General features: G+C 47.0%; 1 protein-coding gene across 1 annotated transcript in view; it reads left to right on the top strand.

Annotated features, from left to right (window-relative positions):
* The first annotated feature begins 887 nt into the window (after positions 1–887).
* OPN4 (opsin 4) overlaps positions 888–16,762 on the top strand; it is a 55,450-nt gene continuing 39,575 nt past the window's right edge. The window contains exons 1-2 of the mRNA XM_075072666.1: positions 888–923; positions 1,082–1,201. Of these exons, the coding sequence (XP_074928767.1) occupies positions 888–923; positions 1,082–1,201 (156 nt within the window). The remainder of the gene's footprint in view (positions 924–1,081; positions 1,202–16,762) is intronic.

Genomic DNA, 16,762 nt, shown 5'->3' with positions numbered 1-16,762 from the left:
CCCCTGCTCCTGCCCTTAGGGCCTGGAACAGCCCTGGGAAAGGGCTGTGGCTGGGGCAAGAAGACTGGGCTGATTGTGGAAAGCAGGCTCAGCTGTGGCCAGGTCCCAATTAGGCCCAGCTGGCCCCTATAAGAGGCTGTGAGCCAGAAGCCCAAACAGACTTTCTCTCTTTGTAAACGGAGAAGGGCCTGGCTGCAGGGAGCTAGACACAAGGTACCTGAGTGAAGCAAAAAAGAGAGTGGAAAGCCAAAATGGCCGCCAGGAGTACCTTAATAGAAGATAGTGACAGGCCCTGGGGCTTAAGATGCAGTAAATAATGCAGGATGTCCTGCAGCGGGCCTCTTCTGCATGAATGTGTTGATCCATAGCCCAACATGTGAACTGCTTCCACTTTACCACATAGGTAGCCCTGGTGGAAGGTCCCAGAGGCTGTGCGCTTCCCGACAAATGGCCAAAAACCTAGCGCCGCCCTGCCTGTTGATGTAACACACTGTGGCTATATTGTCCATCAAGATCTGCACCACATTGCCTTTCAGGTGTGGCAAGAACACCTGGCAGGCCAGGCAAACCGCTCAGAGCTTCCTGACGTTGATATGAAGGGCTAGATCATTTTGTAGCCAGCAGCCCTGAGTGTTGAGTGGCCCAGGTGGGCTCCTCAGCCTAGGTCCAATGCATCCAAGACCAAGGTAAGTGCTGGAGACAGGGTCATGAAGGGAACCCACTGTAGCACCAACTTGGGATCCAGCCACTAGTCCAAGGACGACAGGATGTGGCTCGGTACTGTGACCACTCGGTCCAGGGCATGCCTGTTGGGGATATAGACTGAGGCCAGCCATGCCTACAGAGGCCACAGATGGGCATGGCTGATCACGTATGTGCATACCGCCATGTGGCCCATCAATCTCAGGCACATGTGGGCTGTGGTGAGAGGATGGCTCTTTATGTGGGTGATCAAATCCAACATGACCTGAAAGCGTGCTTCCAGAAGGAAGGCCCTGGCCCTCGTAGAGTCAAGAACCGCTCCGATAAACTCTATGCATTGAACTGATGTTAACGTGGACCTCTCTGTGTTTATTAACAGGCCCAGATCATTGCAGATGGACTGCATCAGATCAAAGCTCTGTTGCACTTGCTCTGGAGACCTGCCCTTGATGAGCCAGTTGTCAAGATATGGGAAGATCTGGACCCATCAATGTCTCAGGTAAGCCGCTACCAGTGCCACGCATTTCTTGAACACTATGAGGGCTGAGAACAGGCCAAAGGGTAGCGCCGTGAACTGGAAGAGGCACCCAACCACTATGAAATGCAGGAAACACCTGTGCCCCAGGAATATGGAGACATGAAAGTAAATGTCCTTGAGTTGAGAGTGGTGTACCAGCCCCCTGGATCCAGGAAACGAATGATGGAGGCCACGGAGACCATGTCGATCTTCAACTTCTTGAGAGACTTGTTGAGGCCATGCAGGTCCAGGATGGGTCTGAAGCCCCCTTTGGCCTTCAAAATTAGGAAGTAATGAGAGTAGAACCTCTTCCTTCTATGTTCTGAGGAACATCCTCCACAGCCCCCAAGCCCAGGAGCTTCTCGACCTCCTGAATGAAGAGTTGCTCATAACAAGGGTCACTGAAGAGGGACGGGAAAGTGGCGGGGGGGGAGGCAGGAAGGAGGGGTGGCCAAGAATTGTGGCATGTAGCTCCAACAAAACTCACAACCAAGCCAATTGGCAGAGAGACAGACAGTTGAGGAAAAGGCAGGTAGATTCCGGTTGACTGTCTGGAGCATCGCTCTCGGATGCACCCTCAAATGATTGCTTTTGGCCCCCTGGGTGTTTGGAGGGCTCAGGCAGGGCTGGCAAGCAGGACAAAGAAGGGCGACAATGACGAAAACTAGTGTTTCTTCTCCTTGTAGATCTTTGATGGGGTTGCCAGGATCGTGGTGGCCGGAAGGGCTTCCTGGCTGATTGAGGCGTGTAGATGCCCAACGAGTGAAGGGTAGCCCTAGTGTCCTTCAAGCCATGCAGCCTGGTATCTGTTTGATCAGAAAACAAACCTGCCACCTCCATCAAAAGGGAGGTCCTGGACAGAGGCCTGCATCTCCTGGGAGAGGCCCGCTGTTTGGAGCCAGGAGCTGCATTGTATGACCACCGCCAATGCAACAACCCTTGTCACTGAGTCCTCCATGTCCCATGCCATCTGCAGAGAACATCTGGCCACCACAGTACCTTCCTCCACCAGGGTGCCAAACTATTGGGCCAGACCCTGAGGGAGGGATTCCTGGAACTTCTTAAGACCATCCCAGAGATTAAAATTGTACTGGTCCAGCAGGGCCTACTGGTTCACGACCCGGAATTGCAGGCTAGTGATTGAATAATTTTTTCTCCCAAATAAATCAAGTTTTTTGGCCTCTTGTTTTTGGGAGACGAGGAGGTGGGAACTTGCTTGTCCTTCTAGTTGACCGCAGACAAAACGAGCGAGTCTGGGGGCGGGGGGTATAAAGGTATTCAAAACCTTTGGCTAGCACAAAGTATTTTTTCTTGGCCCGTTTCAATGTGGGAGGGATGGAGGAAGGCATTTGCCACAGGGTGTTGGCTATCTTGAGGACCCCGTCATGTACGGGCAAGGCGACCTGGGCGGGCATACAGGCTGAGTGGACATTGAGAGGGGTGTCCTCCAGCTCTGCCATCTCCTGCACATCAAGCCTCAAGTTCTCGACCACATGCCAGAGAAGGGCTTGATGCTCCTTAAAGTCATCCGGCGGGTTAGCTCTGGAAGGTTCCACAACCGCCTTCTCTGGGACTGACGAGGAAGACTGGACCACTGGTAGAGGTGCTGGGGTCTTGATCATCATCGAAGAAGAAGGCTTAGGGGTAGGCACAGCTTCCTCTGCCCCGACCTTGGAACTAGCTTGCAGTACCGGGCCCAGTACTGGTGGGGCTACCGATCGATGCTCTGATGCATCCACTGAGAAGTGAGTATCGTCACAACCACTCCAATACAGCCCCCATGCGCTCCAATACAGCCACCCCGCGTTGGCCACTGGCCGTGCTGCCACTGCAGTGCTGCAGACAAGGGAGCAGACTCAGGGACCTGGGCGATGGGCTGAATTGGCTCTCTGTACCAGAGGAACCACCTTCTGGTGACCAGTCATCGACATCTGCGTTTGTTTACTGGTCGTGGCTACTGGCGGCCACTGACCAGGCATATTTGACCGGTGAACTGTACTGGTGAGACCAGTGCCGAGACAGGGAGCATTCCCACTGCACCGGCGATTAGGACTGACACCTGGAGGACAATCAGCGAGAGAGTGAGCAGTGCAGTGGCTAGTGCCAGTAAATAGTGCCAAGGGGATCTGGATGTCAGCTTGGGCAACCAACAATGCAGCTGGGATCTGCCCCTGGATTCTCAACGTGACAGAGAAGATCAGTGTTTTCTGTCCGGTGACTGGCAGTGTTCCCTGAACCCTGAGAGGTCTTAACAGCAGACTTGTGCTCCTGGGGAGCCTTAGTCAGGTCCTGCGGCACCAAGGTCATTATTAGAACAGGTGGAGACCATGCTCTCTCTGCAATGGGGAGCCTGGGATGACGACGATGCAGGCAGGGGTGTGGGTCCCATACCGCTCCCAGGAGTTGGTGACAGACCTTTAAGGGGGCTGGCAGCCCCAACTGCAGACTCATGACCATGATCGCTTGGCTCCAGAGAAGCCTGGCAGGCAGGCCCGGGTCCCTTGGTAGATGACCCTGGGCCTTCTGGCTCAGAGCTGGGGAGTGCTTCTTGGCCTTCTTCTTAGGCACCAGCAAAAGTGAACAGTGCCGGGAGGAGCCAGGTGCCACTGGTGCACTGCACACAGAGGCTGAGGCACTCAGTGCAACTTGCCTGGACAGCTCAGAAGCCGGGCAGAAGGCAAACTCCATCAAGAGAGTCCTGAGGCGGATATCCCGCTCTTTTTGGGTGCGGGGCCAAAAGTTTTTGCAGATCCTGCACTGCTCCTTAACATGTGACTCCTCCAAGCACTTAAGGCAATTGCTCTGGGAGTCATGATATAAGCTGGCCTTTTTGGGGGGGTAGGGGGAGATGTAGGGAGACGAGAGGAGCAAAGTCTTGCTCCTTTGTTTCTGTGCTGCTGTATCTACCATTTGGTGGCCACTGACCAGCCTCTGATAAGAGGGCTCTGGATGTGATCTAATCTCCATTACCAGTGATGCTCAAATATACTGCTTTCTGGTCTAGTAAAAGCAGTAGCTGTCCCTGGCGAGCAACACTAAACTGGCTTTGTAGAAAGTTCTTTTCACATATGTAATTTATTGGGGAAAAGTTTTTGGACAAATAGTTTATTCCCCCCAAAATACAGCTGTCAACCGAAAACTATTTGCAAATCTGACACAAATTTGCTGAATAATTTCAGTTAAAGAAAAAGTTGAGGGTTATATTCACAAAAGGGCCAGAGGAGGAGGAGCCCACCTTATAACTTTTACCCCAGTTGGTAAAGCGCTCACCTGGGGTGTAGAAGACCAAGTTCAAATAAGTCCCTGCTCCAATTACTATTTAATTATATATACAAAGTGCAATAGACTCAACAGGAAAGGTTGAAACTCAGCCCAGAATAGCCTCTTGCCTCATGCTTAAGCCACTCACTGGGGGAGCAGGGAGACCTGTGTTCAAATCCCTGCTCCAGAATAGGGATTTAAACCTGTGCCTACCACAACCCAAGTAGTGCCCAAGCACTGTGCTAAAAGTTGTAAGGTGGGCATCTTTCCCCCTCACCTGGCAAAGCTGGCCCTTCAAAAATGCCCAGAACAAAATATTTCAGCTGGAAATGTGTTTCATGTTGTGTTCAACACAAAATGGACTTTTACAATTTGCTGATTAGTGTGTGTGTGTGTTTGGATTGAGTTTGACCTGAACCAATATTTTTTCTAAACTACTGCCAAACTGAATAATCAGTTATTTACCTAGCTGTAATCTTATGCTAGCATCGCTGACCCAATCAATACAGCCGTGCCAAATGGTAGATGTGGACATTTTAGATGTGTCTTAGAGAACAAACCGAACTTAAAAAAAATTGCAACTTCATTTTTTAAATCCCAGAAAAAAATTTAAGAGTGATAGGAATTTGTTTCCTCCTGTTTTAAGGATAAGATTGCATCTTAAGCCAAAAACTGCAAAAAATGCAATGGAACAGCATTCTGCTTCTGTAGAAGAAACAAATAACCTCAGGAACCTTTTTATCTTTCTAAGAAGAAAGTTAGCAACACTTAGCAACCTCTGTATTTCATCAATAATCATCTCATGCAGTGCTACATTTGGGTAATACTGACTGATGTTCAGGGAATTTGGATTTTTTTTTCCAAAGTAACTTCCTTACAAACTGCTGATGATTTTTCAAATCCATTATTCTACTAAATATTATTGATTGTTGGCTGTAAATGATTTCAGTTCAGCACCTGGAGAATGCAGTGACTGGCACTCCGTTGTTGTATACAAGAATAATCTGTAGATTAGCTGAATAGTGTGTTAACTGCTTTTCCTCTCCAAGCTCACACTTCCCCATTGGTGTGTCTCATTCTCTATCCATTCTTGTCTCTTCTACCCGCTTGTCCCCCTCATCCACTATTGTCTCTTCCAATACCCACTCTTTTCTTAAATGCATCTGGCCCAGACTACATTAAGAAAATTGACACTTGTGTAACAACATCAGTGTAAGCTATTGTAGCGGGGCGGTTACTCTGCTCTGGTGTGAAAGGGGTTAAAAACAGCCTTGGGAAAGGGCTGCCCCAGGGAGCCAATCAGGGTCAGACTGGGAGTATAAGAAGGCCTAAAGTAGGATCTGGGTCAAAGTCTCTCTCTAGTTTTGGAGAGAGATGGACCTAGCTGTCTGAAGGAGCAAAGGGTGAACCTTGGACAGAGCAGGGCTGTGGAAGGGCAAGAGGAGCTGGGGAGCTCCAGCCTGGCACCTCCCCAGGCTGAGGCCTTGATAGAGCCCTATACAGGTACTGGTGCTGGGATAGGGTGACCAGATATCCTGATTTTATAGGAACAGTCCTGATTTTTGGGTCTTTTTCTTATATAGGTTCCTATTCCCACCCCCTGTCCTGATATTTAACATTTGCTGTCTGGTCATCCTATGCTGGGAGGTGCAGCCCAGGAATAGGCAGAGGCAGCTGGTCCAACCCCCTTGCCAGTGATAAGTGGCTGGTACAGACTGCAGTTTTCCCTAGTAAGAGGGGGCCAGGTGATGACTGGCAGTAGCTACTGAGGCAAGGTGGGCTGTTGGGGGTGGGGGTACCACTGTGGGCAGAACCCCAGGCTAAGGGGCACCACGGTCCGGGAGGGACATGGTGGAGGGGGCGGGGCTGAGGCAGGCGAGACACCAGGAGGCGCTCTGAGTACTGGATGAGTTAATTCCCAAATGACCAGCAGGAGGTGCTGCGCTGGTGAGTCTTCACTCTGCTACAACTATGTTTACATTACAAACTAGGGGTGCCATTCCTCTCTTCATGTACACATATAGCTCTCTTTAAGCTAGCCTTGCTGAGTATATACTTGCCTGAAACCAGTGCATATATACTTGGCATAGTTCAGCCAGCTGTGCTGCTGCTGCCATCTGCATTACTGTGTCCACACTGCTCTTTATACTTGTGCTTGTTTGATCAAAGCTGTTAGGGGGCTTATTCCTTCACCCTCTCACTTCCCTGGTCCTTCTCGCATGAACAGAGAGAAACAATACCCAAACAATTCGATGTTTATTGCGGTGAACTTCCAGCAAGCATGATTCCAGTTTCCTTCCTTAGTGTCCCCCTTCCCAGCTCTGATATCACAGAGCCTTGTCTATGTCCCTGTTTCTCTTCCCATCCCCTGTTCCCATTTCCTCCTTTAGCAAAACATGATCCCAATTCCCCCATCCCCAGTCCCTGTTCCCATTCTCCGCCCCCTTTCCTGATTGACTGCAGACTATATAGTAAAACCTGAGTTTTGCTTAGCTATACCTTAACCAATCATTTTCCTGAAATTAACTAACCAATCCTAATATATTGTAACATGGTTATTTAACCAATTATATTCCACCATCTTCATTGGTTTACACCTAACAAAATTAATTATACAGTAGACAGAAACAATCACAGAACCAGACAGAGACCATGCAAATAAACATACAAAACAATATGGAAGTGAAGATTTCACAACTACACCTATACAGACATAAGAATTTCCAGCTGTGTCTATTGATAGGTGAGTTCTTGCCAGACAGGATGCTATCAAACTAAGTTTCCTCTAACATCTTCTAGGCTCTTCTCTTTCTCTGGAGGTGAGAGGAATATCAGGACAGGATTGTATTCCTAACAGCCCAATAGCACCTTATTTCAATGTGACTAGTTTAGAATGTGAGGTTGTGACCATACACTTCCCAGTTTATGGCTGTGTCATAAATAGATAGCTAAGGGTTAATGTTTCTTTTACCTGTAAAGGGTTAACAAAGGGAACCAAACACCTGACCAGAGGACCAATCAGGAAACTGGATTTTTCTGTCTCTCAGCATGAAAAGTTCTGTCTATCTCAACTCTGTCCAAGGTAAGTACATGGTAAAAAACAATAAAGGTTTAGTCTTTTGGTTTATACATTGTGTAGCTGCTGGAATTCAAATGGATACTGTAATCAGAACTGTCACTCATATGCTTATAAGCAATAGCCCTGTATTGTCATCTGATACAGAGAATATTGATGTCTTTTTCTTCTTTTTTTTATAGAAGACTCTTTTTAAGACTGTTTGAGTTTCCTCTGGTAGGCTCTAAGGAACAAGGAGGAATCTCTGTTTAATCTATAGTGAAACTCTGCATCACCAGGAATGGTGGAGGGAGAAGAGAAAGAACTTCTGGCCTTGGATTGGGGGTCTCTTTGGTGGAATAGAAGGAGAGCATCTTCTTGTATGTAGTATAAGAGATTGCATCATACTTCCAGGTAGCCCAAAGAGGAAATCGGTTGAGAGATGAGGGGGAAGGCAAGTGGAATATTCCCCTGTTTGAGACCTCAAGTCTCGATCTGGGTCCCTCCAGGAAATTGGGGACCAGAGCGAGGCAAGCCTGGAATCCGCGTGCGACAAGATAAGATCCAAGCTGGTAATTAAGCACTGGAGGTTAGGCACCCACATTTTGGACGCTAAGGTTCAGAATTGGGAAAGATGCTTATGATAGGCTGCCTTTGCTGCTTAGCTGAAGAACCAGACCTCGGACTGTCACAGTAAAAGAAGGCCATTACCGTGGGTGGCAAGTTTGTAGAAATTTTGGTGGTGCCCAGGACCCTCTCCCCCAGCTCTGCCCCCCAAACTCTGTCCCCACATGCCTAAGGCTCTGGGAGGGGTTTGGGGGGGAGGTCTGGGGACCCCGTCCTGCGCTGGGGATTAGGGTGCAGGAGGGGTGCATGGTGCAGGCTTTGGGATGGAGTTTGAGTGCTGAGTGCAAGCTCTGGGCTGGGGCAGGGGGTGGTGTGCAGGAGGGGTGAGGGGTGCAGGCTTTGGGATGGAGTTTGGGTGCAGGCTCTGGGGTGGGGGTGTAGGAAGGGGTGGGGGTGCATGCTCTGGGAGGGAGTTTGGGGATAGGAGGGAGTGCACGGGTGAGGGCTGTGGGGCTGAGGCTGAGAGATTCATGATGCAAGATGGGGCTCAGGGCTGGGGCAGAGGATCAGGGTATGGGGAGATGACGGCTCTGGCTGAGGCTGAGGATTAGGGTGTGGAGTGAGGGCTGTGGGGCTGTGGATGAGGGGTTCATGATTGGGGGGCTCAGGGCTGGGGCAGAGGATCAGGGTGCGGAGGGATGAGGGTTGGGGCTGAGGATGAGGGGTTCATGCTGCGGGGGGGCTCAGGGCTAGGGCAGAGGATCAGGGTGCAGGGGGATGAGGGTTCTGGCTGGGGCTGAGGCTTAGGATGTGGAGGGATGAGGATTGGGGCTGTGGATGAGGGGTTCATGATGTGGGAGGGCTCAGGGCTGGGGGAGAGGATCAGGGTGCGGAGGGATGAGGGTTGGGGCTGAGGACGAGGGGTTCATGCTGCGGGGGGGCTCAGAGCTGGGGCAGAGGATCAGGGTGCGGGGGGATGAGGGCTCTGGCTGGGGCTGAGGATTAGGGTGTGGAGGGATGAGGGCTGGGGCTGTGGATGAGGAGTTCATGCTGCAGGGGGGCTCAGAGCTGGGGCTGAGGATTTGGGTGCACGAGGATGAGGGCTCTGGCTGGGAATGAGGATTAGGGTGCAGGGGGATGAGGGCTTAGGGCTGGAGTAGAGGATTAGGGTGTGGGGTGATGGGGGGGGCGTTGGAGAGGCTCAGGGCTGGGGCGGAACCATAGGGTAAGTGCAGCCTGCCTTGCCATTAGTGAATGGCGGGCGCTAGGACCCTGAGGCAGCAGACAGCAGTTCTGCCAGGAGCACGAGCAGGCAAGGGAGAGGCGCACACTGCTTTTTGTCAGGCAGAGGCACGGCTGGGGGGACACACAGGGGCAGGAGTGGCAGGTGGGGGCTGGGACCTGCTCCAGGCAGGGACGTGGTGGAGGGGGAGGAGGCCCGCAGGGGCCGGGGTCCGATCCAGGCAGTGTTGGAGGAGAGACTCAGCTCCAAATATTGCTGGAGCAGGGCACCCAGCCCTCAATATTGCTGGAGCCAGGCACCTCGAGCCCATATAACCTGCCACCTATGGCCATTACAGAGACAGTGATTTGTGATTCTTTCTTTTATACCTCTCTAACTAGCTAAGTGATAAGAATACATCTAAATTCTTAAAGTATAGGCCTTTGCAGACAGGCCTGAATATCTATATCCTAACAAAAGCTAGCGTGAGTATATGCACATGAGCAGGGAAATCACACCTCTAGCTCACAGTGTAGACATAGTCATAGTTCTACTGGTGCAATTCCCAGATTTTTAAAAGTATTTTGGTATTGCTCCACTTGGGGTTGCAAGACCTAAGGGCCAGATTTTTAAAGGTATTTAAAAAGATACAGGTAGGTGCCTTTGAAAATCCCACTAAGTACCTAAGTACCTGACTCCTGTTGACATTCAGTGAGATTTAGCCTCCTAAGCCTAAAGTAATAACAAAATGTTTCTTTTAAGTAAATCAGAAGCAGGAAGCCTGCTAAACAACCAGAGGGACCCCTGGGCCATCGAGATACAAAAGGAGCACTTAAAGATGATAGTCATTGTGGAGAAACTAAATGAATTCTCTGCTTCAGTCTTCACAGCTGAGGATGTTAGGGAGATTCCCAAAACTGAGCCATCCTTTGTAGGTGACAAACCTGAGGAATTGTCAGAGATTGAAGTGTCACTAGAGGAGGTTTTGGAATTAATTGATAAACTTAACAATAACAAGTCACTGGGACCAGATGGCATTCACCCAAGGGTTCTGAAAGAACTCAAATGTGAAATTGCAGAACTACTAACTATGGTTTGTAACCTGTCCTTTAAATCGGTTTCTGTTCCCAGTGACTGGAAGATAGCTAATGCAATGGTAATATTTAAAAAGGGCTCTAGAGATGATCCCAGCAGTGACAGACCGGTAAGTCTAACATCAGTATCGGGCAAATTAGTCGAAACAATAGTAAAGAATAAAATTGTCAGACACATAGAAGAACATAAATTGTTGGGCAAAAGTCAACGTGGTTTCTGTAAAGGTGAAATCATGTCTTACTAATCTATTAGAGTTCTTTTAAGAGGTCTACAAACATGTAGACAAGGGGGATCCAGTGGACATAGTGTACTTAGATTTCCAGAAAGCCTTTGACAAGGTCCCTCACCAAAGGCTCTTATGTAAATTAAATTGTCATGGTATAAAATGGAAGGTCCTTTCATGGACTGAGAACTGGTGAAAAGACAGGGAACAAAGGGTAGGAATTAATGGTAAATTCTCAGAATGGAGACAGGTAACTAGTGGTGTTCCCCAAGGGTCAGTCCTAGGACCAATTATGTTCAAATTATTCATAAATGATCTGGAGAAAGGGGTAAAAAGTGAGATGGCAAAATTTGCAGATGATAGTAAACTGCTCAAGATAGTTAGGGCCAAAGCAGACTGTGAAGAACTTCAAAAAGACCTCACAAAAAGGACAGTTATCTGTTCTGTAACTCGCATTCTTCAAGATGCGTTGCTCAGGTGTATTCCACAGTAGGTGTGCATGCTCGCCACGTGCACCAGTGCCAGAAGTTTTTCTCTTAGCAGTACCCGTAGGAGGGAGCATTGCTGCGATCCCTGGAATGACGGCTCTATATCACGCTATAAGGGAAGCTGCGCACTCCCTCCACCTTCGGTTCCTTCTTCCCAGACAACTCTGACAGAGGGGACAGAGGGTTGGATGTGAATACACCTGAGCAACACATCTCGAAGAATGCCAATTACAGAACAGGTAACTGTCCTTTCTTCTTTGAGTGATTGCTCATGTATTCCACAATAGGTGACTCTAAGCTATAGCTGATGGAGGTGGGTAGGAGTTTAAGGGTTTCCAGGACGGAGTACTGCCCTACCAAACCTGACGTCATCCTTTGCTTGGGAGATAATTGCATAGTGTGAGGAAAAGGTGTGGACAGAGGACCACATGGCAGCCCTACATATGTCCTGGATAGGGACACGGGCTACATAGGTGGACGACGAGGCTTGCTTTCTCATAGAATGCGCCTTTACAATAGGCAGTGGCCAAGTTGTCTTCTTCACACAGCGCCCAGTCAATTCATGGAGGTTAAGTCCATTAATGGCTATTAGCCAGGATGGGTAAGGAATGGTGTCCCCAGCCTCTGTTTGTCAGAGGGTGATGATGGATGGCAGGAGAGATATCACTGGATCATTACCTGTTAGGTTCACTCCCTCTGGGGCACCTGGCATTGGCCACTGTCAGTAGACCGGATACTGGGCTGGCTGGACCTTTGGTCTGACCCAGTACGGCCATTCTTATGTTAAGTGCCTAAGTCATTTTAGAAAAATGAGAATTAGCCATCTTAAGTTACTTAGGCCTTGCAGCTGAGCAAAGCAACGCCTAAAGAGCTGAGCCTAAACCCCTAATATAAAGATGAAAGATGCAGACTGCTTGTAACCAAGAGCAGTGTGATTAAATAGTGAAGTTATGAATGCATCCTGTTTCAGAATTTGGGTGTGGTCTTAATTAATTTTCCCCATCAGCTCTGTAGTCATCTAATAAGCTAGCACTTATCTGTGGGGAGGCCTATGATTTAAGCACCTCTTGGTGTAATAGTGTACTGACCCTCTCTGAGGGGAAGGTTAAGTTAAGCAGTAAGTCTTTCTTGCTATTATAAAGGAAGAAAAATGAATCTCACATGCAGGTCAATAATATCCAACTATTCTCTAAAATCTGACAGTATGAAAGGTAAAAGATTCCTTCTCTACTTGACCTTGACTGTCAAATTTTAAAATGTGTGGGCTGACCATCAACATTGTATTAGACCTGAATCCTAGGCAACTTTCTCTCTCTCTGTCTCCCTCATGCAACTTCCCCTATGGTTTAAGTTTCATGAATAAAGTAGTAAATGCCATAACAGTGCAAACCAGGGAGGCAGATTAATCAGTTAAGGCAGTCCAAATAATACCTCAAGTTTAGTTCCAAGTCCCTTTTGCCAGGACCAGTTATATTCAGAAACAGAAGATGTTAACAAAGCCAACATTCAAATTAGTTAAAATATGCGGTAACAAAGTCCTTTCCCAGTTGCATTCGGACGGGGGGTGGTGGAGGAGATGCATCCTTCCTCAGTAGGTAGGCCTTTCCTGGCTACTATGCAGAGACCCACACTAAGGCTGCTCTGGCCATATGTCTCTGGGGCCATTTAAATGTTATAAATCTAGGCTAAAGAAAGAATTCTCTGCCTTAAACCTGTATGGGAAAAGGTTCTGACCCAAACAGAGGGAGTGCTGTGCAACCGAGCAGCTGTCAGTGTGATCTCTCAAACCTGAAGAATGAGAGCAGAAAGAAGACACTTGCTGTACTCAGGTCCCATACTCACAGGACAAAGGCCGCAGGTGGTCAGGGACAGAGGTAGCCTAGGAAAGGCAGGAGAGTTTGGGAAGTGAAGCTGGACTGCTTCAGGGCCTGAGATGGGAACTAGAGTTCCTCTCTCCCATTAACACTGAGGGACTGCTAAGAGACTACCCTTGGATAGGCAGATATCAAACTCCCGCACTGAACACACTAACAATTTAAATGTGAGACTCTAGACAGATTCTAAAGTCTTGTGTACAAACTGTCACCAGAATAACAACATTGGTTTTAATTCACACTTTCAGTTATGCTGGTACAATATCTGGGCATTATTTGTTGTTGTTAATACTGTACCTTGAACTGATTTATTTTAAATTGTTTTTTCCTAATTTAAATCAAAACATGAAACTTGTAATCTCACATAAGAGTGCCTATACTTTCTACCAAAACAAAAAAAGTGTGAATTAAAACTGATATCATTATTTTGGTGACAGTTTGTACATAAATTAGCACCTAGTCTCTGACAAGAATAATCTTTTAACTTCCTAATGACAAACCAGCATACAAATGTTCCAGTTCCCATCTTCTAATGACTTTTATGTTGCAATTTCTGTTCCTCATGTCCAGAATCTTCCTGTCCTTGAACACCACAGCATCTCTCATCCCCAACACTTAAACCATTATTAAAGGTTACATTTTCACTAACCACAAACAAATCTCCTCTTCAGTACCATCTGTTATCAGTGAGAAGTTTCGCTGCATAAGAATAAAGCGTCCTACTGACCACCATTTACCTCCCCTTCCCTTGTAATATTAGGGGTGTCAGATGATCTATGCCACACTCAAGTCTTTCACACTGTGTTAGATAGAGAAATGTCTCTGGAATCGCCTTAAGACTCAGCTCCATGGATGCAGGTAATTTTGCCACATTTTCAACTTTTCCCCATATTCAATTTAAAAAAAACAACTCTATTCTTCCAGCAATACAGTAACTAGAAGCAACAAATGGCATACACTGTATAGCTAGGGGAAAGGATGATATAAAAAGGGAAGACAAAACATTTCCCAAAGCAGGGGAAATCCCTATAAAGAATTCTCAAAAGATTAGCTGCTATGGTAATGGGATCCATACCATATACATATCAATCTCCCAAATAACTAGGGACGGGGAGAGAAATTACTGCACAACATTAAAATGCAGATAAAGGAACTAGCCTAAACTCAACAATGATAACATTTTGTAAGTGCTAAGAATCATCATAAACATTATTTCTATAAGATTCCTGTTAGCTAACTCTTAGCTAAAGGAGATATATCATACTGTTGATTTAAGAATAGTGTTTTTTGTTTTGGTTTGGTTTTTTTCAGCATAAATTGTCTTGTATCCATAGACAAGTTTTTATTTTATTTTAATCCGGCATTTTATCCTGCTCTAATTAATCCACTTTGGAAGCAACAGTTCTATTACAGAATGACTGATATTCATACGAGGTTTATATGTACATATCTCTATTTCAGATTAGCCATACAGCTTCAAGTAGTCTTCCCAGTACTATCCAATTCTGCACTACTGCCCCTGAACCAGCCTGTCTGCTTACCTGTGTGCCTTCTACTGCTCCACGGTCACTTTGAGCAGATGTCATCTCCCTGTTTAAACGCTGGAACCCAGTCAGGTGCACTACTTTGTGTTTCCAGCTCGTGGCAAGCTCACCCTCACAGAATCCATTGTAGCAGCCAGGCCCCATGATTCCATGTGGTCACATCCAGAGGTCCTGGACTTCCTTATCCTCTGGGGAGAGGAACCTGACCAGTTCTATTGTGAAGCTCTATGATCAGCTAGTAGAGAAAATGCAGGTAAATGGCTACTCTCAGCAGCCCAGTACCACACCAAAGCAAAAGGGCTCTGGCGCATTACAAGAAAACAGCCCAAAAACAAGGCCTCCAGTAATGTTCCTAGTATCTGCCCTTACTATGAGGAGCTGGACTGGAGTTTTGCCAAGGAACCCACCACCAAACCCCAGTATAGAGGGAATAGTTTCACCACAGAACTGTCAGGCACCCAAGTGACCACAGACCCCGGCCAGGAGGAGATTCTCCCAAACAACCAGGATCTCTTCACCAAGCACAGTCCTGAGCCAGAAACCCAAGCAAAGATGGCATCCGAGATTGGCCACTGAAACCCAGGCCGACAGCCAACCTGACAGTGCTGCAGAGGGGACTTTACTAGTAAGTATTAAAATACAACTGTATAAGAACAGTTCAACAACTTTGTCCTGGATATTGTTCGGATGCCATGTTGGGTGGATATGTGCAGTGAGCCTCTCTCCACCTGCTTAGTTTTTATTGCCTCCTTCACACCACCCAAACACCCACACTTCAGCATGCTCAAGACAGCATCCACACAAACATCAAACTCAAAATGGTTAATTCCCCGAAATATCAAATCCCATAATCAGGACCAAATATTCCTCCGTAGCCATTCCCATGCCGCTTGATGCTCCCTCCTAGTGGACTATGCCTCTCCCTCACACCCTTCCTGTTTTGCCCCATTCCTTCCTGTGCTGCTTGATGCTCCCTATCCATCCTGGTGGACTGCTCAAGATGGTGGCACTGTGGGTTTACAAAAACTGTGCACCTTGCATGGCAGATATTGCCCTGATTATTTTAGCTCCCTTTACGCTTTCAAACACATACTGGAATAGGAGGTAAGCTGTCCAAAGGAGGCTACACAGACATTTCAGTGCACAGAAAGAAGGCATTCAGGGCTACACAGATTAGAAGACCACACCTATTTTCAATCAAACCCTAAACACTGTTAAACCCCCTACAGAAAGAGTTCAGACCAATTACTCTGTCTATTTTGAAGTGCACTTTGTGCTGATCATCAAGTATTATAACAGAATTTAAGGCAAAGATAGTCCTTTATTTTGGCATACACATAAGGCACTGCAGCCCTCTGGGGACTAAAGAGGTAGAACAAAATATAAAGAGGAGAGGGACAAAAATTCCACAAATTGAAAATTGAATTATTTTTGGTTTTCAAAAACCAAAACAAACCATTGTTTCATTTCAACATTCCAAACCTACATTAAAATTTTCATTTCAAAGTATTGTGTTGAAATTAACATTATTTAGTTTCTATACAAATTTCTATGGACTAACTAAACAGACACTGGATTTATGTTTTATTACCACCATCCCCTAACCTGTTAACCTCCTCTTTGTCCTATGACTGCAAAGGTGTTAATGGACCACTTTACCTTGAATGGTCCCTTATAATATGTGTTTACTGCTCATGCTAAACAACTCGTTCCACCTTACATTTTGCTGTATGCTGCTGGGAGTATCTTTCCCAGACCTGAAGAACAGCTCTACGTGGCTCGAAAGCTGCTCTCTCTCACCCACAGAGGTTGGTTCAATAATGATATTACCTCACTCACCTTGTATCTCTCATATCCTGGGACTGACACTGTTACAACTACATGGCATGCATGGAAAACCTGACATTTTTTGGTTTAAAGATTTTTTTCCCCAGAAAAGTGTGTTTTCCAGCCACTGTCCTCAGAACACAGGGATGTAGGCTTTACACCTGAAAGCTCAGTTTTCAGCTGTTCTAATTGTTTTTTTAGCCTGTCCTGATACCGCCCTCAGTAAAAGTAAACTTTCATTTTTGTCCTTGGGAACTATATCTCTGCCTTCTGACTTGGTTCTCTCTCTCTTCTTGCAGTATGCTAGTTCGTGACATTTTTCAGTTTCACATGAGAATGGATGTTTCTCAAGAGTGCATTGTTTTCTGAGCCTCTCAGCCCCATTTT

The sequence above is a fragment of the Chelonoidis abingdonii genome, chromosome 15, assembly GCF_003597395.2.
Source record: "Chelonoidis abingdonii isolate Lonesome George chromosome 15, CheloAbing_2.0, whole genome shotgun sequence".
NCBI classification, from domain to species: Eukaryota; Metazoa; Chordata; order Testudines; family Testudinidae; genus Chelonoidis; species Chelonoidis abingdonii.
Note: the sequence above shows the minus strand (reverse complement) of the source record. Positions and strands in the feature narration are given on the sequence as shown.